The sequence below is a fragment of the Pseudopipra pipra genome, chromosome 3 (assembly GCF_036250125.1).
Source record: "Pseudopipra pipra isolate bDixPip1 chromosome 3, bDixPip1.hap1, whole genome shotgun sequence".
Lineage (NCBI taxonomy): Eukaryota > Metazoa > Chordata > Aves > Passeriformes > Pipridae > Pseudopipra > Pseudopipra pipra.
Window position 1 is genome coordinate 39715298 of NC_087551.1, and position 26005 is coordinate 39741302.

The window sequence follows — 26005 nt, forward strand, 5'->3', positions numbered from 1 at the left end:
GTTTTGGAGGCGCGCGTGGTCCTCTCCGATTGGGCGGCGCCGCCGCCGCGCGCCGTGTCCCGCCCCGCCCCGGCCCGGGATCGGAACTACAGCTCCCGGGATGCCGCGCGGCGCGGCCGGGGGAGCGGCGGGCGCGGGGGGCAGCGGGCGGCGGTGCCGGTGCTGGTGCTGCGCGAGAGGAGCCCGGGCGGGTCGCGGTGAGCGCGGCGCCCCCGCCCGACGGGTCCCGCCGCCCGCAGGAGCGGCCGCGCCGGCAGGAGGAGACGCTGCTGCCACCGCCGCCGACCCGCCCCGCGTCCCTCTCCTTCCTGTGCCGGCGGCGGCGGGGCGGGGGTTGCCCCCTCCTCCGGCAGCCGCGGCGGCAGCAGCATGAGCGGCGGCGGCGGCGCCAGGCGGAGCGCGGCGGCGGGGGCACGGCTGGCGGTGCGGCTGCTGGCGCTGCTCGGCTGCGTCCTGACAGCGGAGGCCCAGGTGGGGACCGGCGGCGGGCGGGACGGGAAGGAGCGCGGGGAGAGCGTGGCCGGGCAGGGGTGCTCGCTGGCCGTAGGCAGCGCTGCGGACCCCCTTGGGGGGCAGGAGAGCGCAGGCTGGAGATGAGGTCACCTCGGGGGGTCGCGGGGGTAGCTCCGGGCCGTGTCTTGTGCAGCCTCCCCGTGGAGAAGTCGGGTATCTCTCGCTGAAGTCTGTAGCCCACGTCCTTCCCTTTCCATCCCCTGCGGCCGGCATCCAGCCTGGGGCCGGTGCCTCCTGTCTCCGGGGGGAAGTTGGTTGACCTGGGAAGCACAGAAAGCACCGGTCAGTGGGATGCTGTGCCGAGGAGCTCTAGGTGGGATCGTGCCGTTGACTTCAGGCAGAAACTTGGGTGTCCTGACGAAGTCCATGAGAAACCATATGTTCGAATGGTGATGCCAGTGCCCGGACTTGGCTTGTGCTTAGGTCGTGTCTGTCTGCCCACATTACAGAGAAGGGTGAGAACGCTCCTTCTTTCTCTAAGCTGCCTTCACAGCTTCAGGAGGGCAAGCGTCTGTAGTTGGGAGTTTGCTATTTATCAGCTGCATGACTGTGACTGAAATGAAAAGCTGGTGTCAAGTGGGAAAGACTTTTAGCTTGGCCAAAGACATCAGAGTGAGTTTATAGAGGAATACAACGTCCACGTGGAACAAAGTTTGTCCTCTGAATTGCCCTTTTTTTATTGTAAGTTGAGGTTGTTTCAGGTTTAAAACCCCATTACTTTAGTAGCTATTTTAGTGTGACTAAATGTTAAGGAATTGGAATTCTCAAAGAAGCCATTCATAAACCGGCACGGTTTTCTTGTGATATTTGGCAGAGAGATGAGTTGTTGCTATTTCATAAAATTGTTAGCATATTGTATTCGAAGTTTGACTTGCACAGGAAAAAGATAAGCTAGCCATTAGCTCTCGAAGTCACGTTACCTAAAGCTTTTCTCACATTCTGCAGCTATGGCAAGTAAAACATTTAAGAAACAAAACAAGATGTCCCAGGTGGTCTTCTAATTGTTGAAGCAATTAAAGGACAACAACCTGTTAACACTAATACGGTTGTTTGTGTGAATAAACTGCTTCTTAATATATGAATTTATTCAGGTTTTTCTTAATGTTGAAGTGCTGAATGCATTTCTCTTTCCATGGGGAGAAATTGATGCGGGTTGGACATTGGCTTTTTCTTCTGAAAGGTTGATTTATCTTGGAGAGAATAAGAAATTTTATGTCTCCAGTATAGCTCTGGTACTTGTTCAAGAACTAAACTAGGTTTGACAATATCTGGAAATACTTTGATAAGCATATTGGAAATGTAAAAAAACCAAACCAGTAGCTACTCAATGTCAGGTGACTTCTTGAATACAAATTATAGCAGCTTAATGATTTTAGAATTTATAGTAGAGTTCAAAGTAATTAAAAGATGAAAAGAAATCTTGGTAATTGTCCATTGTAATAAAAGTTGTGATAGCTCACAGTACAGTTGGGTCTATGTTTGTGGACTAAGTTAACTAGTGCAGTTCGATTTAAAAAAGGCAACATACCAATTGTGTGAATAACAAAGTAGGTCTTGCAATATATGATTTTAACTGTGTAGTACACTGTTCTTATTTCAATGTCTCCAGTGGGGAAAAAAAAATTCACTGGAAGATCCAGGTGTTGACAAAAACAAAACAATTTTCTGCGTGTTCTTAGTGTTCCATCTCACACGAGTGAGAGCACTGGAGACAATACCTGGGCTAATAAAGAAACCCTCTGACTGGAGTACTTGAAGGCTGTGTTGCTGTTGTATTACTGTGCTATGAACTGATTCTACTGCTGTGCAGTATTGGTGCTTCATATGTGCTGTGAAACTATTTAATAAATTGTGGTTTGGTACAGATATAGCACAGTTTAATTTTAGAGTATGCTTTTCAAGGAAACATTGATTTTGCTATTTTATATATACAAGGAGCTAACTGTTCCAGTTCTGAAAACGTTGTGAGGAAAAAAAATGGAGAATTTAGTTTGCTTGCACTTGTTACTCTGAATTAATTTTTCTCTTCGTAATTTCTTAGACCAGTTCTAGTTTTTGGGGAGGGTTCCATTCTTAAACTTCATTGATCTAAGTAAACTGTACTGCATTTTTAGAGACATTCTTTGGATCGAGATCTTAGTTGAATAAAAAGGCTGCGGCTTTTTGTTTTTTCCATGGGTATTCGACACTGAGTGTAACTACTACATGTTTATTTGGGACGTTTTCCTCCTGAAAAAGCATTTTCTGTTTTGCATAGATGGTAAAATTATTTTTGTAAGCTGGTCATGAGCTGGTCGTCAAAATAGTTTCCTACTCTTTATCTTCTGAGTCCAAAGAAAATTTCTCGTATCATCCTATCTATGCAGTTTAGTATTATTTGAGCAAAATGTTGAGAATTATCTTTTTGCCTCTATATATTGTAATGAAATGTTCTGTTTGTTTTGTGCCATGGTGTTACATGTAAAGGCCATAGCTTTACAGGTTTCTGCCTGTGTGTGATCAATAAGAAAACTTGAAATTTTTAATGAATAGATTAAAATACATGGGGGTTTTATTTCTGTGAGTATCAATAATAACATGTTTTGTCTCCTGACTTTGAAGTTGGCAGTCATGTGGGCTGTGAGCATTCTTGGCTTTGTGAAAAACCTGTAATTGCACATTGGCTCTTTCATAGGTGTTTGCCCAGGTTTCAAGTTAGATAACACTAACAAGGCAAGCATAACAGCATGGAAACTTTTGGGTAAAGTAACTTTCCTTAAATTAGTTTTACTTCATTGCCATATCACTCTACAGAATTGTGACAGCCTATTTAGCGCCTCAGGAAAAGTAGGATCTACATAAGGTGAATTTTCCACTTATGTGTTTTATTGCCATACCCTCGCCTCTTTATTCTCACAGAGGGTTAGGGGAAATCCATTTTCCAGGCCTCCTTTAGGCTTCATAAAAGAGCAGAAGCCTACAGTTTGGTTTCTAGTGGCTCCTTTACATCAAGCTTGATTATATAAGGGTATCTGTTCTGTAAAGTACTGGAGTGATTTATCATGCATAAAACAGATTAGATGATTTCATAATCTCATCTATGTGAAATCTGTGGAGGAAAAAATAGGCTACAAAATATTTGTCTCCTTTTACACATAACCTTTTAATAGTCAAAAGTTCTTCTAATCCCATGCAAGATATAAGATGTGTGGGCGTTCCTATATTAAATGCTTTCTAGGCCATCATAGATGTCGGTGAATTTCCTGCCTGGCTGAAGAATAGTAGCAGTAAACAGCAGTGTTTGGTTTCATTTCATTAGAAGTGGTCTAAAGTCTTTAAACTCATGTTTGAAAGGCCTTTCAAACATGTATGTAGCAGTTTAAGAAACTGTGCTTGGGAGCAGTTAGTTTAGATTTATTGAAATTTATCATACAAGTGTTCATAGAATCACACTTTCAGTGTTTCCATCTTTCAGTAAGACACTCTCAGGGTCTCAGCAAAAGTGCTGCTGTAGCCTAGTCTTCAAAGTTAGTTGAGCCTGTCCTCTGCTACATGCACAGTTCTGCCTTGCCCTTGTGTGTTGGCAGTAGCACTTCTACACTTTTGTGTGCTGCCTTTCCTAGAGTTGGTCTTAACCTAGCGCAGTACCTTGAACCAGCTTGCTGTCCTGGCACAAGAAGAGGGATGAGACCTGGGAAGTTCAGACTAAGTTTCACAATAGATTTACAGCATTACGGTATAGATCCCTGCACCTGGTTTTCCTAGGATTTGTTTGTAGAATTTAACTATGAAGTTACAAATTTTGTGGGCACAGAAGTACCTATACCCCTTTTCCCCATGCCTCTAAAGAAACTAGATGAGGTGTTCTTACACTTTGAGAAGTATAAAAATGACAGTGTGTGACTGTAGGGGTTTTTTTAGGCAATTCAACTCATGAGCATTTTGTAGAAGAATACTTGGTATGCAACTCTGCTAATATACCACGTGTTCATAGTTTGGAAAGTCTTGTTGCTCATTCTACAGAAAGTACAGAAACTGTCAACAAATTTCGGGGCTGCAGTTATTAATCTGGCTAACATTGATTCAGCATTGCATTTGGAGATGGACTTAAGCTCAAAAAAGTGTTAAGGTCTTATTTTCTGAGTGTGTAAGGTATGTTATTGAGCATTTTAATGATAAGAGATAAAATATTTGCCATGGAACTACATTTCACTAGTATTTCTTTCAACTGCCGTATTTTTTTTCTTTAGAGGGTTTTCCTCTAGTTAATATTCTATTTCTATATTAAAACATTTTTGTGTATTGTTTCAACAGCTCACAGGAGTCCTAGATGATTGTTTATGTGACATAGAAAGCATTGATGACTTCAATACTTTCAAGATCTTCCCCAAAATACAGAAACTACAAGAACGTGATTACTTCAGATATTACAAGGTACAATTATAATGGTATTTTCCTGAATATTTTAAATAAAATGCAGAAAATATAGGAAGGATTATATATCAAATCAACTTGCTTACGTTAAGCTGTCTGTAAGAAACCCACAGCTCTTTAATTTGGTTGTAACAGGTACATGACATAGTAGTGGTAATTAGATTGTCCAGAGGCAACAACAAGATACAAAACAAATGTTGATAATAAGTCTCATTTGCTGTGTTAATCCTGGAGTCAGTGACAGTAAATCATGACTGCTTTCATTCAACTGATAAATGGTAATTTTAAAGATAGTGCCTTTGTACTGCTGCATCTAGAAAAGGATCATATATTAGCAACTTTCTGACAGCATGCAGTACTTGTCTTCTAAGAAATGTGTGTAATTTGAAATGGAAATATTGCTATGATTTCCTTTTAAATTGCTGTCTTACTTCTGATTTTAGTGTTTGCTATCTAGAGAACTGTTATTCTTTTGAAAAGTAGGTAGAACTATTCCACTTTCAATTAGTATGTAATATCACTTTTTTATTACTTTAAACGTTTTTTTTCCTCTGTATTAGAATATGATCTGCAAAAGAAGATTGGAAGCCTGATATTTTTCTTTTCAAATATGCTTAACTTGAGAGTGAGGTTGTATTTTTACTGAGCTAATGAGATGGTTGCCTGTCCCTGGAAAAAGAAGGTTACACTCCTCTAGGACAGACCATCCTGCCCCTTCCCTACTTTTATCTTTTGGTTAGGCCAATGCATCTCTTTAACCTGGTAGATTTTTGGTTTGGATGTTTGGATTTGTCATTTGATAGGGGTTTTTGTTGGGTTTTTTTTGTTGGTTTTGTTGGGTTTGGGGTTTTTTTCTTTTCAGGGTGCAGGAAGTTATCTAGCTGGTCTGGGATCACACAAGTATTAACGTCATGCAAGATGCGGTTAGGAATTTGAGGAAGGAGAAAAAAGTAGTAGACTCTTCCCTTTCTATTCTGAGCAAGCAGTAATGTGTATCTGCACCCTGAATCTCTTGCTACATGATATAGTTCTACATTTGCTTTCTGGGAGAAACAAGATATGTGCAACTTCAGTACTAATACATGACATAGTAGTGGTAATTAGATTGTCCAGAGGCAACAGCAAGATAGAAAACAAAGTACTTGAAGAGGAGCAACAGGTATGCAAGGTTTCATACAAAGTAATTTCATCCTGCAAATTTAGAGCTAATCTTTATTTCAACAGCAGTTCTGCAGTTCATACTCTAATGGTGTGTTACAATCCTGCCTCATCTTTTATACTGATCTTCCTAATAGCTTGGCAGTTACAAGGGCCAGTGTGCAATCCACCCATCACCACACTTCCCTTAGTCCTTCCGGTTGTGACAGGGAAGAGTTTGTGTTTTACAAGCCAACTGAGTAATTAAGTCAGAATGTTCTTCACTCCTTCCTGTCTGAATAAGCAACGGTTTTTTTAATATCCCTCCACAGAATGGATGTGGAAATTGTGGAGGTAGGCAATGACCATCTAGGTCAACTACAGCATAGGGGAAATGTACTTGTTCTGGAGTGAAAACACTCCTACCCTGAAGTAATTGAATTTGTAGTAGGAACTTGGATTGTGAACTTTTGTAACTACGGTCACAACAGTATTCCTATGGTGTTACTAGTTCAGTAGCCATAAAAGATCTCAGATCTTAATGTATAATACTGAATGGATGAGGTAGTTTTTATTTAAAGGCCAGATAAAACTTCCTTTATAAACTCTTGCAGAAATTGTGCTAAGTGGTTTCTGGATAGTAGAATACTTCTCAATGAAAGAAATAAAGGAATAAAAATTTTTTTCTTTTTAGTTTTATACATTAAAACACATAAACTATGGGAGCCTGATGATAAAGAATCTATCTTTTAATCTGTGAAAACTACTGAGTAATACTCTAAATTGTAATAATGAAACTCAATGCTTCAGACCTCGAAGAAAGTGGAAGGATGTTCTACGTAGTCAGTGCATGATTGGTATTGATTAAAGTACAATTGCTATACAAGCTCAGTTTGTGGGTCTGCTGGTTTTTAGTGCTCTTCAGTCATTCTGGGACTAGTATGTCTTGATTTGCATGTGTTCTTTCTGAATTAATCTGCAGCTTATACAGCAGTGTTCTTCTATTTACGATATTCCTCTGTGTAAAAGCAGTGACTGCCTACTTACTTTTATCTTTCTCAGTATGTAAGTGTTTTTTATTGTGAGAGTTTACTTTGAAGGTAGTTGTAATTTAGCTGGTCTTCTTTTTTCCGGTAGAAATAGGTGGGAGGGAATAGTTTTATATAATAGCTCTTACTGTAGAATGCAAAACTACTTTGCACTTTATTTAAAAAAAAAGATGAGTGAACAAGTACCAAAAAAATTTTATATTTTTTTTCTTAGGGATGGTGGTTTTGGATTGAATAGAGGAAATGAGGGGAAGCAACCTAAAATCTCTGCTTTTATTGTATCTGTGCTAGCATGGTTTGAATTGTAACTAGAAGATATTTTTCATCACTCCTAAGAAGTCATACCATCTGCTAAATGTCTTGTTAGGTTTTTTTAACTGAGGAATCTGTTTAACATTTTAAAATAATAACCTGTTTTCATTGCTTGAAATCCAAAATCATGCAAGCCCATATCTGAATTAGTAAACTTCAGTGGTTAGAGATTTAATTTGTGGTTTAATATACCATGCGTTTGTGTTCAGTCACTGAAGACCATTATCATTAACAATTGCACTGCAGCAAGCTTCAGCTTATGTACTCAGAGAGAGAGTAATTAAAAGAAACTAACAGACTGACCAAACCCCCACAAAAAAGTATTACATATAGCTCTTTTACCTTGTATCTTCTCCTTTAATTTAAAGGGTTTCCTGATACTGAGACCTCTTTCTTCTGCAGTTGCCTTATGTAAGTGTTGGTTATAAACTTTTGTTTTTGTATTTTTAGGTCAATCTGAAGAGACCATGCCCATTTTGGGCTGATGATGGCCATTGTTCTATCAAAGATTGTCATGTAGAGCCTTGTCCTGAGGTATGGATCAAATAATATATAATAGAAAAAGGTTTTTTAGCTACAAGTTTGCTAATTTCTGGTGACTAGTACTGTACTAACAATATGTACTGATGAAACTTAAATTTAAGTAATAATGACAAAAATCCTTTGCCATTCCAAAAGTAGAAATACAACCAAAGTATTTTAATGTCATAGTCCTCTTATGAACAAAGTGGCTAACTTCAAGAATAAGTCTCTTCTAGCACTGTTTGGGATATAACATGTTGAGAAGGTAAAGTTCATTATTTTTTTAAAAGTTGGCTTTGACCTCTGTAGGGATGACGCTTAATTTGTCGGTTTTAATCAAGCATAAACATTTCTATGCACAGCGTAAAACCTGTGATTTATTTTTTGGTTTTAGAGCAAAATACCTGTTGGAATTAAGGCTGGGAGCTCTAATAAAGTAAGTACTCATTTATTTTTCTGAGTTCTTTCTGCCTTTTTTTTTTTTAATCTTAACATTACAATAGCTGAGTGACTTTTTAGTACAAACTTTCAGTGTTGGCATGATGAAATACTTAAGATAACTGATCAGTTCCTATATGTGGCTTTACCTTTTTACCTTTATGTATAATAGTGTTTCTGATGTAGCTGGTGCTGTCATGTCATTTTTAGTCTGTCATTGCTTGAGAGCTGGTGCAGACTGAATCGAAGAATGGCCAGGGAGAGCAGTACATAGCCACAGAATGCCTGTTGCAAAATTGTTTATTCATTTCTGAGTACAGGCCACCTTCTATAAAGCTATAGGCTAAGATGCACGGATGCTGTAGCAGTGCAGTCTTTTTTAAGAATCGTGTATAATCACAACCTCTAATATTAAGGGAACCCGAACAATTTGGTCATTAGTTTAAAGACAGTTTAGGCCAAAGTGGTCAGTTCAAGCTCAAGTAGTCAGTTCGTGCTGTTGGCTTTTGCTTGCTTTTCTCCAAGCCATCCTTCCTAGATCACCAAATGATCTTAGCAAAGCCAAAAAAGTAAAGGGAGTATATATGCCTAGGAAGAGAGGTCAGAGCAGAAAGACAAATAACCCTTCCCCACCCCCAAATCCCAAACACAGTGCCCAAGAATAGGATTTTAGCAGTTGATGGGATAATGGTGCCCAAATGAGAGATCTTCCTGTTGGGTGCCTCAACTGTCTTGTAGGCTCAAGTCCTGATTAACTATCCTACCTCCACGCTCCCCAGTGCTTTCTGCCTCACTAGGCAGCCTGAGTGTAGTTCATCATATCATAAATGACCATTGGCATTAGGTTTAGACTTCGTGCACAGAAACGTTATCAAAGATAGCTGAGAGGAATACTATATCATGAATTGGTGACTTGTGTGTCCTGCTGTCTTGAGCATTGCAGGCAAGTCAGCTCAAGCTTTAGCTCAGGAGAAGTCTTGTCTCCTGTTTATACATATATTGTTAACTCACTCTGATGTAAATGCTGCCTCTTCACTTAAAGATTCCTGATAATCAGAGAAGAAACATCTTTCTCACGGACATGACTTAAATGTCAGTCATTCACCATTTCGGCACAAGCAGCAGTAGTTGTTCTGGAAAGTTGACACTGTTTCAGAGATGAAGATCATGTGTTTTAGCTGGATAATCTGTTGCCAGTTCTCTTTTTCATTGGTTCTTTTCTCTCCTGAGCTTGATTGTAGAGAAACTGACTCCTGGAATACCATAATGCCTCCTAAAGAGGCATTGTGAAACTTTAAAGACTGTTTTAGAAAGGATTCTTCTAGTAGGCATTTGAGCTGCACAATGGATTAATCTTGAGAGCCACAAGTAAGTTGTTAATTAGTAGCCAAGAATTATGCTGTTCTTTAGGTACTTCACATGAGCATATCAAATTGGACTTAGGAAGTGAAAAATCAGCAGGCTTTGCTTTCACCACAATAAAGAAACTGGGATAGCTTCTTTGGGAAGCTGTCATTTGCTGGCGTGTTTGCTACAGTCGTTTCCTTTGAGCTGCTTTGCAGGTTGTTGCAATGAGCTACAGTACTGAACGTTGGGTGATTCTGCACCTTCAATCTGCAGTAGAAGTCACTAATATGTGCTGATTTTCTGTCGGAGAAGCAAGTATTTCTGCAGGAAAATTGTCATCAGGACTGACATAAGTCTTATTTACACCACTTTCTTACTTTTTTGGTTCAGTTAAAAAATCTTTATTGGAGCCAATTAGAAATTGACAACCTGATTTAATATCCTTTTAAGGAATTGTCAGATCCATCTTAGTAGGAGTGTTTTGTTTCAAGGAGTATGCGAGTACTATGCTACTAGCCTGTGCTAATTTCCCATTTTGGAAACTTGTGTCTTGTTGCTTATCCATAAGGTATTGGGTTAAAAAAAAAAAGGGTCTTTTTTCTCTGGGGACATACATGTCCAGTTTCCCTCTTTCATCCTGATAATGTCTGCCTGGGAAAGATGAAAACAACCAAAGGCATTTTTTTAATAGTGAGAGCTATAATCTTTTGAGTAGAAATACTTGGGGTAGAATCCTGTGGAGTGGTTTTTCTGTGGCTTCCGTGCAGTTTCCCATTGCCTTTCTCTTCTAATGTAGAGGAACTTGTAAACTTCTGTCTTTATTTAGGCTTTGTGGGGGATTTTTTTTGTTGGTTTGCTGAGCAATAAAGAGAACAGTTCTTTTGAAAGCTCATCTAGCAGCAAAGACCAAGGTTACACTTGCACAACTTCTCCATAAGAGTGCAGTTAGCAATAAAGGATCTGTTTTTAATTCTGCACATCAACATTATCTTTTTGAAATAGTGCTGGAGGGGCACACAATAATTTCCCCTTCTATAGTCCTGTTTCATTTGAGGGGTAAGCACATATTTGGGGCTACGCGTTAAAGAACTATCATGACAGCTGCTGTATAAATCTTTGAAGCAAGGGGCAGGATGCAGTAACTCGAGGTTACAGCATTTAACTTAGTAATTTGCTTCCTACCCTTCTCTTTTCTGTTTTTTTTCCAGAAACTGCTCTTAGGAGATCCTGCTTGGCAGGAACAGATTCTTTGTCCTGATCTTGTCAGGGGTCACAGAGCACTGATAGCTATTGCTGTTAAACACAGGAGAATAGGGAAGGCTGGAAACACGTTTTGAGACTTGAATGTTCATTGTATTTGAAACCTTAAATTTAGGAGTATAATCTTGGCAGTAACCTTTTTTCACTTCAGGGTAGGGATTGGTTTGCAGCTCTAGACATGCAGAATGTTTACTTCAGCATCTCAGTACGTTATTTCATCAGCAGTATCTGTTTCAGTCTAGGTCAGATCCATTCCTTGTTCAGATTTTTCCATTTAACGTCCATATGATGCTAAAGAATGAGGTCCCATATCTGTCAAAACCAGAAAAATTGAGTGAGAAGTTCCTTCTAGAGTAAATATTTGTTATGGTCAAGGGCCCTGACAAGGTTTGAATTATTTGGTGTTTTTTAATCTCCTTCACTTCTTTGGTCTTCAGTAGATTCTGCTGTTATCTCTTGTATTAGTTCTGGCAAATGCATTTTTTAAAGCAAGTCATCTTGCTTACTCATATGAACAGTTTTAATTAAATCCTTTCTTTTTATGAGAAGTATTGGGGTGGTACTTTGCCGCTGGCATCTTGACCACAAGTCTGTCCTCAGAAAGGGATTATTCTTTCTTTTAAAAATCATCATTTATTATCGAAAAACACCAAAAAAGGGGAAATTGAGTTTGTTTATCTTTTAAGAGAGCACTGTTGCTACCTTTTAAGTTTCAGAACTTTCTGAGCTTTAAACTGACAGACTGAAATTCCCTGCTAACATAACCATATTATTGTAGAGTAATGGTATTTAATATTTAATTCTTTAAGTTTTCTCCTTAAAAGTGTTCCAGAAGTAAGTCTATTTTAGTGGATTACTTTTTAAAAAATACTTTAGAATCAAAGTTCAGCTTAAATACTTAAATTGTCTCTTTAAAATACACAACATTTGAGTTCAGTGGGAAAAGCCTCTCTTCCAATCCTATGCACATTGAAAGCAAGCCAATGAGTTGGATTAAATGAAACATGAGAGTAAAATAGCCAAAACTGGTAAATATACCTACTGAAATGATAAATAAAATGTGCTATGGTTATACTTGCAATATACAAGGTGTGACATTGCTTGTCTTTCAAGGTCCTTTTATGAGACTGAATAACTATCTGAAACATTCCATTTAGGGTGTTTCATAACATAAAAGAATTCAATTGAAAAAAAAAAGCAAAACAAAATTTTGACATCTTTAGCTGAACTTTCTGTAGTAGTTAAATAATGAGTGAAATCAGCCTGATGAAATTAAGTGAAGAAAAAAATAGAAGTAAGAAGTGTTTAAGAATTACTTGCTGCTTCTAGAATCTGAGGATTTTCTCTGATACCAGGCAATTCACTGCTAAACTTAGAAATAATTTTCACAACACCTGTTCTTAGAGTATTTTAAGTAATTAATTTACATATTAAATATGACCTTTCTTACAGTATTCAAAAGTGGCAAACAATTCCAAAGAATTGGAGGACTGTGAGCAAGCTAACAAACTGGGAGCAGTTAACAGTACCTTAAGGTATGCTGTGATTTACATCAACAGTACAAAAATAGTAAGGAACATTTTATTTTGTCTGTCTGGTTTGGGCAATGTGCTGGTTTTTGTTCTTCATTCTTTCCATAACCCATTAGAAAGGAAATATGAAATGATGCATGAACATCTAAAGGTAAAGGTGTTAAGTAGACTTCTTTTTTTGGTTAAAGTACATTTTGATATTATTTAAAAGAGCATCAAGAGTCAGAGGAAACTTGCAAATAACCCCACCTTTTTTCTACTCTTTGTTCTTGACTACTGTGATGGATTAAGAGATTTTGTCCTGCTATGTCCCACTGTTACACTGATATACCTGTTTGTGGTCATTCAGTGAACCAGATCAGGGAGCTTGTGAGTTACTTTTGTTGTTGGCAAAGTTATTTGTAGGTTGGATCAATTCCCTGATCTTGCTTATTGCGTGGCACTGTCAAGGTTGGGTGGGAGAAATTCTGCAGGATAGTGTTGCCCCTGAGTATAAAAGTGTGAGGAACAGCATTTAGGAAACCTAGCATTCTATTAGGTTACTTACCTTTGAAAAATAAAAATAGAAAAATGAGTTCTTCACTGTTGATGGAGTCGTGGTGTCTTTGGCCAGAAATTGCAGCAGTTCTTCCTGATAGAGATGTTGAAACTTTCTTGTTCCATGAAAAACCAACTGCTTCTGCCTGGTGTGTGGTGTTTTAAACCAAACTGGGAAGAGCCTTTATCCAAGGTTTTTTAGGGGAAATAAGAAACTATTAACTCTGTTCCACTTCTGAGGGAAAAGAACATGAGATTGAATATACAAATGGAGACCTAAAGAGAATGCCTTTGTGAGAGTAGGATAGATGATTAAAGTTGGGAGAGGGCAGGAAGACTTTGTGCAAGTGCAGGAAGACTTTGTGCTTTGTAGGCAAACCTCTGTGTTCTCTGCCTAGGAGTGTATCATCCTCATGGTTTTGAATTATTTTCCTTTATCAGTTGTGTTTCTTGTAATAATCAAATCTTGCCTGCTAGTAATTACCAGAGAATTTCCTCACTTAATGCCGAGTATGAAGTCTCCTATTGTGATTTGGCAGGTGGTTAGAAATTTATCTTGTTGTAGAATTGCCTCTGTTTGTAAAATTGAGCTATTACTGATTCAATCAAATGGAATAGGTAGTTTTCATTATTTCAAGGTGCTTCACATCAGCCTGGAGCAGAGTTCCGAACCTTAACTTCGTTTACATTTTGCTGTCAGTAGTGTAGCATCAGTAGTTCTGTGCTGCACATAGGCATAGAAATAAGCTTTTGGCACTATTTGTGTTTCATAGTATGGGAACTTCAACACTTGTCTCTCTGGTACAGTTGTCTCTCTAGCACTTCTGAAAATGCTAGAGTGAATGGAATACCATTATTATTTAAATGGCTTACGACAAATCATGTTCATAGAGTAATTTAGCTTGGAAGGGGGATTTAGACACCCAGTCTCCCAGTAAAAAGCAAGGCTAACTATTGTAGGTTTCATTGAAAGTATAGGTTATGAAAATAGGATTTCTGCTAAATTAGTACTTTGAAAAGTGTTAAAAATGAATGCTATGAACGTCTTTTACCAAGCTCTAACTGAAGGAAGAGGACCCACTGCACAGTTCTTTCAAATAATGATGGTGAAATCTGTGCATCAACAATAAGGTGACTTTTGAAAGTATTGCAGTTGATGCCTGCTTGAATCTCTAGGCAATTAACAAGCTGAAACTCCATATATTCTCGAGTTTCAGATACAGTAACTCAGAATTCAGTTCTGAGTTAACTGCTATATGTGGAATGTATTTCTTTCAGTAGCTCTTATTAATGTTGTTAATTTAAAAGTTTAAAATGAGATGTATTTTTCTCCCCTCAGTAACCAAAGTAAGGAGGCTTTCATTGACTGGGCAAGATACGATGATTCACAGGATCATTTTTGTGAACTTGATGGTAAAATGTTTAAGCTTTTTCAGTGTTTGTTTTATTTACTGTATCTTAAAAAAAACCACAAAAGATCATAACTTCTCCGCAAATAATCATTTTTAAAAGGTTTTAATTTTGTCCTAAGTGGAAGTGTGACAATTCATATCATTTTTGTAATTTTACAAGAAGAATTTTGTAGCTTACACAGTGCACTTTCACTGTTATCTCTTGTTAGTATAGTGAGCAGGAAATTTTTATGGAAGTAAAAAAGGAAGTAAATTGGGGGGGCAGCATATATATTTTTTTAAAAGCTTCTTTCAAGAAATTGCGTTTAGCACAAATATAGGACAAATTACTTGCAGCTGATTCAGTTTCTTACTACTGCATTATTTTTTGTTGCTATTCTACTGTCTATGCTTGGACTGAGTTTTTTCTTCTTCCAGCCTTCCTGTTTCCAAATGATCTCTGCACGCTTATTTGTAAGGACTTTCTTATTGTTAAAACATTAGGATACTAGATTGTCTTCCCTCTGCTCTGCGTATGTGAGTCTTTTTATTTGCTTGTGATGTTCAAAGCTCAAAGGAATGTTTTTCAGATAACCATGAGAATTGCCAAGTTCAGAAATGACTGCTTAAGTCCTTTTTAATAAACACCTTAGAAAGCTTTCTATGCTAGGAATATTTAGGGCATAATGCTAGATGTTTTCATTTACCTTTTGGTTTATGTTTGGTATCACCTGAGAAAGTAGCAGCTGCAGTGGACTTACCAACTGCAGTTCTCTTTCAGCGCTTCTGCTGTGTCTGATCTGTAAACCTTTTCTATTTAGGCTGTTTCTCTAGGAGCTGGTGAGCATTACTGCAGATCTGACCTGTTATATGCAATAAGCTGCTATTGTCTCTAGTATCTGCAAGTTGTTTAAGTACATTTTTTAAGAGTACTCAGCTGGGAAAGGTATAGTTCAGGAGCATTTTTTTAGAAGTAATGCTAACTTAAGTAGTTCCTGATTTTAACTCCATCTCTCATGCCCTGCTAAAGAAGGATGTACTTTCTCCAGCTATGTTCTTCTGGTGCCTTTTTTTCTTTTTTCTTTGCACTGGCTCTGTTGTGCATCTTTCTGCATGGTAAACTGGTTCAGCTTACTTAAACAGCGGGACAGTAAGTTGACATCTCCCTGCTATCTCCCACATTGTTGTGATCAGCTGGCTTATTGTGTGTGTTTGTGAGCTGAAGCAGGGAGAGTGAGAGAGAATAACCACTGTAAGTGATGGGGAGGAAGTAGAAACCTTTGCTCTCTTCCTCTCCTCTCTTCCAGGTGGTGAAAGAGCTCTTAATTAACTCAGCTGTAGCACAGAACCACATAATCAGTGTTACTTTTTTACTATCTTTTTTGGGAGGCTTAATGATAAACTAGATAAGGGACTCGATCTAGCTGAAAAATACCTAGTAACCCAGGTCAGCTTTCCATCTTTCTGTTGCATGACTCCTCAGTGCACGTATACTCAGTTGTATGTGGATAATAAGAAGAAAAAGCGGAGACCTGAAGTGACCAGGAAGCGTAGTAACTGCTCGGATTAGCCACACTGCCAAATAAATAAATAAAGCTGTAATTTGACTTTCTTTCACCTGGCACTCATTGTGTTGCCGTGGGTCTCTTCCCTTTGTTTTTGCTACTGCTGCCCAAGTGATGCTTAAGTGCTCATGCAGAATCATCCCCCTTTGTTTAGAGCAGTTTTGCTCTCTGTTTCTGTGGCTTTTTTTTTAATGTCTGAAGAAATACTACGTGGCACTTCTTGGCCTATTCCTGTAAATAAGACTATTGGCTTGTATTGTATGTGGGGTCTGTTTAAGCATGAATTGCTTTTGACCTAGAATTTCAAAGAGGGTAGAATTCTTCCTGCTTTTTACTGGTTGTAGCTCAAAACTTAAGTTTCTCTTTCTACAGAGTTTTTAAGCAGTTTGACAGTTTTCTTTGGATAAATTGCCTGAATTTGTAGTGAACTTCAGAGATGAGGGTATAATTTGTTGAAATGCTGCTTAAATAATGTGCTTCTTGCTGTAACCAACAAACTGTTATGAAATATGCTGAAAACTGGTTAGTTAAGCAACGTGATTCAGACTTTTCTGCCAGTATACAAGGGTATTTGAAGAAATAATGGATTTAGCTAATAAATATACAATATGTACCAACTACAAGATGTACTACTTTGACCCTGTCTTTATTAAGAATCCCCTATATGCAGTGTACCCATTCAAAAAAGCAACCCTCTCAACTGAATACTGCCAGACAAATAAACCCTGAATTTGAAGCCCATTTAAAACAAAACACTGTTTATATCTTAGCATAGGGTGAGAGAACACATTGCATGTCAAGTGTTTATGGTGGACTTGGAGAAGCCACATAGATGATGATCAGATACTGTACAAAATAGGGACACACAGGAGACTTTGGAATAAATTATATACTTTTGAGCTTTGTATTTAGCCTGTATATTGCTGTATTCTTATGTACAAGGCATTTATAATCCAACTGGAAGATTGAATAGTATTATATGAGACCTCTCATTTATATCTAGTTCTGTGTGACTGTTTAAATCTTTTTTAATTGATCAGTTAGCATATGTAACAGAAGTTTTCCTATTTAGATGAGAGGTCTCCAGATGCCCAGTATGTGGATTTGCTGCTGAACCCAGAACGTTACACTGGATACAAGGGGCCTTCTGCTTGGAGAGTATGGAACAGCATCTATGAAGAAAACTGCTTTAAGTAATTGGGGGAAGAGGAAGTCTGTTTCTTATAATTGCACCTCAGTTTAGCTTAAAACTGATCTTTGTGTTTTCTGACTTATTTTCTAGGCCTCGATCTGTCTATCGTCCTTTAAATCCACTGGCACCTAGTAGGGGTGGGTCTTGCCTGTTTTATTTTCCAATGCATTTCTTTTAACGTAGTGACTATTGCAGTGATGACAATAGCAATCTTCAGTCTGTAGGTGTGCTTTCTGCTTTTTTAATTTCCTCTGTAGAAGTAGCTGTACATTTTCAATATTTAGACTAAGGCTTGTGGTATTTGATTACATTCATGCCTAATCTTCTGCATATGAATGGGCTTATTAATGTCAGGGGAGCTGATGTGGAAACTGTAGTGTAAGTCTCAAAGCTGTTTAGTGTCACACTGATTTTCCAATTTGGATGCACTCTTGTATTCTTACCTTGTTTCTTTTTTCCTAAAGCATTTAATTTAATCACTTTAGCTCATACTTACTTTAGTGTAATGGAGCGGTAAATTTTTGATCCATAATATGTAATGTGTTACAAGTGTACAAATTACTGCATTATTTGAAGGAGGAGTGAACACTTAGGCTTAATTATCTGCAAGAATGTTTAAGAAAATTATGCTAATGACTTGGGGTTTAGGTTTTTAAATTTAAATTGAAAGCTATAACGTGGTGTTCCAAATGAACCAGCTTTTCCCTCTCAGTGTGTCTCATTTCCCTTAAAAGTTAACTATTAGCCAATAGACTGAGTTAAAAAAAATGCACCATCCATTATAAAATCAAGATTTCTCAGTATTTATAACTACTAAAAGCTGATATATTGCTGGTATACACAAATAGAAAAGAATTGTAAGAACAGTTTAATGCAGAGATCAGAATTTCAGAAAGAAACACTGGTCAGATTGTTGAACAATGCGGACTGAAGAAAATTACTTCCTAACCATCTTTCTGAACCTAAAACATAGCTTTCAAGAATATGTAAATCAGCTGCTACTAAGATTTTAATTTCTTAGTGACTTTCATTATTATAATGTGTTAAGTCTTGCATAGTCTTGAGGAGGAAAATGGAAATATGGAAAGTAGCCTATTTTTTGTAGATTAAATAAGATTTCTTGTGCTTTTTCAGTGTTTTTAGTAAAGTCTGTAGTTCATTTCTGCTTTGCTGTGGAAATTATCCTTTTAATACTTATGGATTTTTTTTTTTCCCCCTTAAGGAGGAGATGATGGTAAGTCATCTTATTTTGCTTGACCTGCAGAAATGAAGTAAGCATTAGGGAGTTTTGGACTTGTGATTTGTTCACTTTATGGTTATTGAATTAGAGAGCAGGAAAGTTATGTTTTTATGCAGATTATTGATCAGAAAATATTTTTATTTGGATTATTCTTGCATTTGGAGTAGTGGGAAGGAGTGGATAAGAGCAAAACACAGTTCCCTTGTTGATTCTTATCCTTGTAACAGAATATGTGTTTGTAATAATGTTCTTAGCTTCTCCAGAACCCCATTGATTCTGATGTCAGATCCCTTAAAAGAAAAGGGACAGTTTTTTGTGTACTTTCTTGAATGTCCATGATTTTGGGAAGATGAGAAGAGAGTGGGAGGAAAGCATTTGGTCTATCTACAGTGACAGACTAAGATTTTTCAGTCAACTGAAACCTCTCGGGCAAAAAGATCTAAGTCTGAGTGAAGCCTTCAGACAGTATCAGTCAAGATAAAGGCTGTCACATATAATTCCACTCTGCTGTCACATCTTTCACCACTAGTGCATATCATCAGACTTGTGCTATTCTCATTTAACAGCTAAATTATTTAGCTTTATGTCCAGGTGGCAGCTAATGTTAGTATCCATAGTAATCTAAAGATACTGTAATATTGGAAATGAATACTCTTCATTTAACTGTGTGCTTTGTTTTTACAGGAGAATCTTTCTACACATGGCTAGAAGGTAAAGGCTCTTGGATGGGTTAATATAATGTTAAATTCACTAGAAGAAATGCTGTAGCGTTTTTCATAGTGTAGGCTTCTTACTAAATTATAACTTTAGTATCTTCTGTCACTCAAAGAATATTTCTTTACTTGAGGGTCTTTGGAAATCTTCTGATTCACTTAGATGGTATACTCCTTGAACCTTTAAGTGTTTTGTCTTTTATAACGGGGGAGTTCACTTCCAGTTACTTTGAATTTTCTGGTTATTTTAGACATTTAAGCAGGGACATTATTAGTAGTAATATGGGTAAGCGTTATTATTTGGAAACAGCTTTAAAGAACATTAAAGATTTTGATGGTTCTTTTCCCACTATAGAATCTAACGTAAGTATGCTGTGTGTATCTAACATAAGTATAACGTGTGTTCAGAAGGCAAAGCAATTTTCTCTTTATTATGGCAGTAGTAGCAATCAAAATCTCATTTGGAGGTGTGCAGAAAATTAAGTGGGTTAAATGTACTTAATTTTAAAATTAGTTCATTCTACATTTCATAAGCCTTTACTTGTCTAGTTGGAAATCTCTTAGCTGATGCTATTGTAGGAAAGCATATAAATTTACATACCTTTAAAAATGTTATGTCTGTAAATGAGGACACATTTCAGCCTTGCAGATAGGCTTCCCTTTGTGGAGATTGGAGTGACAGGGAAGTCACCCAAATGTATCTTTGAGAAAGGAACAAACTCTTAAATTTCAAGTGCAGTCTCTATCTTCAGTTCTAAGTGGAATTATAAGTAGTATCTACATATAAATTATATTTTGACCACTCAATGCCACTGTATTTCTGTGTAGATTCTTGAAGTCTATATTCATCAAAGTCATATTTTTCAAGGTTTTGTTCTGTGCATTTAAGTCTTCAGTGAATTTACAGTAGAGCTGTGAAGAAGTACTTTTGCTGTTTTCCAATGCTGTGAGGTTTTCTGGGGCTTCTGATGTTTTTATGTAAGGCCACTCCTCTAACTCAGTGGTAGCTCTAGTTGTAATTAAGATGGGTCACAGTATATTTCTAGCATCCATACTGTCAAAATTCATTATTTCAAATTTACTGCTTAAACAATATAAGCATCTTATTTTTGCATGGCAATTTATCTGTGCCACAATTGACCTGATACTTATTTGACTGTCTTTAAGAACACGGAAATACCGAGCAAGAAATGTCAAACTTCATTCTCAGTATTGCTTTATATAAAAAATAGGAGGTAAAGTTTCCCTATGATGGGATATAAGGGCTTATTAACAATGCTGTAATTGTGACTCTTGGAAGCTAACAATGCAGACTTGCATCACTAAAATGGCAAGGTATATTCGTTTTAATAAATTGTTTCCAGTATTTAGTTTGGGATATGTTTGTCTTTTTTCCTGGACAGGTCTTTGTCTTGAAAAAAGAGTGTTTTATAAACTCATTTCTGGACTTCATGCTAGCATCAACTTGCATCTGTGTGCAAATTACCTTCTTGAAGGTAAGTCTAGGTAAAATTACTGAATTTACTATATTACAGTATCTGTAATGTGTATTTTGTTCTTTCTGAAAGTTTTTGGTGTATACTTAGTTGCTTTCTTTTTCTAAATACATATGTTTTAATCCCCCTGCCCCCTTTTTTTTTTTCCCTCTGTGTAGAAACCTGGGGGAAGCCTCGCTGGGGACCAAATGTGAAAGAGTTCACTCGCCGCTTTGACCCTGTCGAAACGAAAGGAGAAGGACCAAGGAGGCTCAAAAACTTGTATTTCTTATATTTGATAGAGCTGCGTGCTTTGTCAAAGGTTGCCCCGTACTTTGAGCGCTCAGTTGTTGACCTTTACACCGGAAATGGCCATGAGGATGCTGAATCTAAAGCTCTCTTACTCGATATCTTCCGGGATACAAAGTAAGGCATTGAATTATTTTTTTTTTTTTTCAGTAGTTTGAAATTCTCAGTTATATTTGGAAGTGAGCATAGGCAACCTCTCGATAGGATAAGACAAGAATCAGAGTGGAGTGAAGACATAAAATTAAGTAATGGGAGAGATCAACATGAATTTGTACGTTTGACAGGAGAAATTAATATTTTCGAGGTTTGAATATACCAATCTTTAAAAACTGGAAAAAAAAAAAAAAAAAACAAAAAACCCCAAACCACACAACACCCTGGGCTACTCCCTGTATGTTGCTCTTTCTAATTTTTTCAATATAAGATGCACATGATTTATTCTGAAAAGGAAAGTACTACATGCAGTCTTTTAATGATCCACTGAGTAATCCAGCTCTATCATAGACTTAACGTGTGGTGGTTTATCCATCCCTTCTTTCTTCTGTTCGCTCTGGAAAATTCTTAAGTTCAGTTCCTTTGCTCTCCTTTTTGCTAGTTTTTGTGATTGTTAACATGTTGTGTGGCTTTATTGCTGTCCCTAATCATAGTCTTGCTACGTATTTGACATATGGTCAGATAACAATCAGTTGGAAGGAAAAACTTTAGCCAATTTCAGTGTATATTACAATAAAACTGTGAATAGCAGATTTCAAGTTACAGTGATTAAATAGTAGAACTGATACCATCAAGTAATTTTTTTAGGCTAATCTGCAAAGACTAGGAACTCTGAAATGTGTTTTACACTTACGGCATCAGCTGCTCACCAAGCTTGATTGAACATTGTAGTTTATGCCAGTTGTAGTTATGCATTTGTTTTGATCGCATTTTGTCTTTATTAGGTCCTTCCATATGCACTTTGATGAAAAGTCCATGTTTGCTGGAGATAAAAAAGGAGCCAAGTCATTAAAGGTAAAGCTAGTTTTCTGAATTACACCCAAAATACCCATTTTGGAATTAAGTTGTCTTATTTTAGAAAACCCTTCTACCTACCAGAATCATACTACTGACAGTAGAAAAGGCAGGGATAAAAACTTAAAGTTGTATCTGAGGCCTTTTAATCCACTGTATGTAATCAGCTGCTGTCCTGATCCAAGCAGACTGAAATCTCTGGCTTTGTGCCTTGAGTCTGCCATCAGGACTGTGGTGGGGCAAATGAGTTGAATTAGTATTACCAGTAGATGCACGGTGTTTATTTTTAAATAGAATATCTGTTTCACATAGGTATCTCCAAAAAAAAAAACCCCAGCGCAGTCACATTTGTTTTAAAAACTGATGTCTTATAATACACAGTATACTATCATGTAATATAATGTTATACTTAATGTTAGAAAAGCATAGCTCCTAGACATGGGAACCTAATGTGAGCGCTGTAACTACACAGCAACTTCCAGTGTTAACATGCTAGTGTTCAGATTGGTATACATTACAATTCCACAGTTTGTGTGGCTCAGTAATAAATGGCTGTGTTAATATTTGGTAACACTTTTAATATTTCAGTAGCAGTATGGAATCTCATCATCATTACAAAGAATGCTATTAGAAAAGTGCCAGTGTTTTGTCAGCCCAGCTAGTGTTTTTTGGGCCTTAATTAATTGAGATCAGCCTAAGTAGTTCTGTGCTGTGCTTGCTCCCACTCTGAAGCTGCAAAGCAACAATCTACCCACAGCTTTGACCAGGAAATATCTTTTGTGAACTGTAGCATGTTTGCCTGTTCATCAAAAAGGTAGGATGGTTCAAAAGGGATTTGAATAAAAAGGGAAATAAAAATGGGTAGGGACACAGATACAGTAGTTCTAACTTGGAAAATTTTGAGAAAGTTGGTAGAAAGTCAGTGTACAGAATCCAAGTGTTACCCTGCATGTTCAATATTTTTGGAGGTTTTTTTGAGGAATTACCTGTTAGGAGTGGCTTGGAAACAAGATTCTGGGTTTACGTGTACCTTTGTTATGGCCTGACTACAAAAGGCAATGGTTTTATTCAGTTTTGATAAGAGATAGTGGATATTCTAATGGTACTAAAATTGTTAACCTTCTAGTTCTGTACATTAACTTAACATTTTTTATTTTGCTTTTAACTGATAGGAAGAATTCAGATTGCATTTCAAGAACATATCCCGCATAATGGACTGTGTTGGATGTGACAAATGCAGGCTGTGGGGCAAGCTGCAGGTACAGTTTATTTTGTGTGTGTGTGTGTGCATGGCAAGGGCAGATTCCAAGATAAGCATCCATTTCATTTTGACAGGATGCCTCTTACCTTAGCATTCAGACTCTCTGCACAGAGTTGGTCTTTGATATCCTTACCTATGTATTAAAAATAAACATGTCTAATTCACTGTTAAACAATTTAAAAAAAAAAGTTCAAAATATTTTATTTAGTGAAAGGCTGTTTAGTTTACTAGAAGGTAGAGTTTTTCTCCTGAAAGAGATGCATTTAAAACAGACGTTTCATGATGAATTACTACTGATAGTCAATATCTTATCTGTATTCATTGATCAGATGAGCCTTGTAGAATCACTTATGGGAAGCCTTCCTGTAAATACAGCACTTACTTGTTAGAAAATCCAGTGTGATATTTAACACCACAAATGAAGGCATAAGAAAAAGTAATTCAGATTTTCACAGTTTACGCAGAAGGCAGCAAATGAACACAAACGTGCACAGTAAAGCTGAATGTTGAAGAAATTTCATTTTCTGGACACTTACTGTTTTTATTTTACTGAGAACAATATTTTAAGCCTCAAGACTAATATGAAGTCCAGACTGAGAATGGTTATTTTGTAGTACCTGCTATACTATACTGCTGTATTGCATTGAACCTATCAGTGCAGTTTTCAAAGAAGTTCCTAACATCAAAATTTCAGTGGTCTCTGCTGAATTTGTAGAGTTCTACTTATCTTGTCCTATGCTTCTGATCTATTGTTGTTTTTTCCTTCTCGCTCAAAATGAAACAGGGCCAAGACTTCCTGACCTATAAAGTTCCCTTGCAGCTAGCTCCAACCACATTTTGTCAAAATCTAGTGGTTGTCTTTGTAACCAGATTAAATGCAAAAATAAGAAAAGCTGCTTCTGTTCTATTTCTGCATAGAAAATAGGGGTTGAAAGTGAAACTACAGTGTCTGCCACTGGGTTTGGAGGTGGAAAAAGCACTCATGTTGTGATACCTTATAAGAAAACTTAGTTTGACTATAAGAGAGAGGGGAGAGGAAAAGGGGAGATGTGCTCCATCAGCGGTGGGATGTCTGTAAAGTAAAGGGCAGGAGGGAGATGAAGTGTTGCAATGGGCATATTTTCATATATGTGGCCAAAAAGAAAAGAGATGGGTAAAGAAGATATTAAAAATAGAAGGATGAAGAGCAAGTTACGTGAGGAAACAAATGTTCTTAAATAACTGTCTGAACCTGGTACACAACTGGTGGCATGCATTTCTATTAGTGCTCTGATTTGTGTGCAGTTATTTGGGTTGAGATATTGGGAAATAAGAATTGGTACTACAGTTTGCCTGGATTAGTAATTTTTGAAAGTTTTTATGGTTTTCCAAGTGTTTGAAGGAGTGATCTAACTTTTTTTGTAGACTCAAGGCTTAGGAACTGCTCTGAAGATCTTGTTTTCTGAGAAAGAAATACAGAGCCTTCCTGAGAATAGCCCATCAAAAGGTTTTCAGCTGACGCGACAAGAAATAGTTGCTCTTGTAAATGCCTTTGGAAGGTAAGGTGTTATTATTTGTGTAGTAGAGAAACATAAAACTTCAGTGTCAGTGCTCAGGCTTTGTGGAAAGATGGTGGTGTACATGTAGCTATAGCTTTTTAAAGGCTGAATTACCATTAGTGATATCGATAAACTTAATGCCCTCAAACTGAGCATGTGGAGTGCTTATTATTAGCCTTGGTCATCATTCTGTGTTTGGATCTAATTCATCTCTCTCTCTCAAATCTCATCAATTTCATCTTGTGGAAGGTGGATTTTAGTCTCTTAGATAGAGTTTATGATTAATTTTTTTTAAATTTACTGCATTCAGATGATGAACATTTTAATGGCTGTAAACAATTCTTGCTTTGTTCATCATGTTAGTTCTTCAGATCTTGATTATAACAATCTGTTCCTGTTTAAACAATCTAATTAAACAAAAAAAAAGTAATAAACTTTATCTCTGCTTATGTTTAATGAAGCTGGGACATTTGAACCTATAAACTTTAATTACTGTAGTATGTTATGTAAATATATATGTAAATGGGGAGTTAGATAGGAGATCTCTTGAGAGAAAGTGTATCTTAAGTGTGTTAACCTTTGGAACAGAATTGTGTTTGGAAAAAAAAACAAAGAAAGAAAAAGTCCCCATGAATGTGATGATTTGTACTTCTCTTTCACTTCTGATTTAATAACATTTAGGTGGTTTTTGTTTTACAGGCTTTCCACAAGTATAAAAGAGTTGCAGAATTTTAAAGTTCTATTACAAAAAACTAGGTAATGAAGGCCTTTGCACAACCCATTAGTGAAGATCATTTACATGACTGCATTGAGCAGAAGGAACTGATCCTTACAGGACTCACATGAACTGATAAAAAATAAAATCAAATACCAACTTGAATATTTATGTTTAAACTAGAAAAGGTTATTAATTAGAAAATATATTTATGAATGAAATATATAGTTTTTAAATGTGTAAATTATGCTGATCTGTTTATTTTTTAAGTTCTCTGCTCACAGTTCTGTTGTACTGAAACTCCATAAATTTTCTCATTTCCTTGTCTTTCTGAGACAGCTTCTTTATATGAAAACATATGTACCTTCACTCTGACTTGGCCTGTCCTGAGATAGGGGGGGTCACTTCTTGTCTCTCCCTGGTTATTGAGCTTCAGTATATTCTGAGGACTTGGTGAAGTTCTGACTGTCAGAAAGAAGGGGGGGGGGAGGACCTAAACCAGCACAACAACAACCACCAAACTACAAAAAGGAAATAA

General features: G+C 37.2%; 1 protein-coding gene across 2 annotated transcripts; it reads left to right on the forward strand.

Annotated features, from left to right (window-relative positions):
• Positions 1–219: 219 nt before the first annotated feature.
• On the forward strand, positions 220–25711 carry ERO1B (endoplasmic reticulum oxidoreductase 1 beta). 2 transcript variants are annotated; one of them, XM_064648753.1, is made up of 16 exons: positions 220–471; positions 4807–4926; positions 7875–7958; positions 8341–8382; positions 12444–12526; positions 14400–14473; positions 17089–17209; positions 17299–17345; positions 18431–18442; positions 19133–19159; positions 20565–20657; positions 20816–21062; positions 21884–21953; positions 23126–23212; positions 24619–24752; positions 25452–25711. In XM_064648753.1, the coding sequence occupies exons 1-16, from the start codon at positions 370–372 to the stop codon at positions 25510–25512; spliced, it is 1404 nt and encodes a 467-aa protein (XP_064504823.1). In that variant the 5' UTR covers positions 220–369; the 3' UTR covers positions 25513–25711. The 2 variants fall into 2 exon arrangements, with proteins under 2 accessions (XP_064504823.1, XP_064504822.1); XM_064648752.1 differs by lacking the exon at positions 18431–18442 and having other exon boundaries at positions 270–471.
• The last annotated feature ends 294 nt before the right edge of the window (positions 25712–26005 follow it).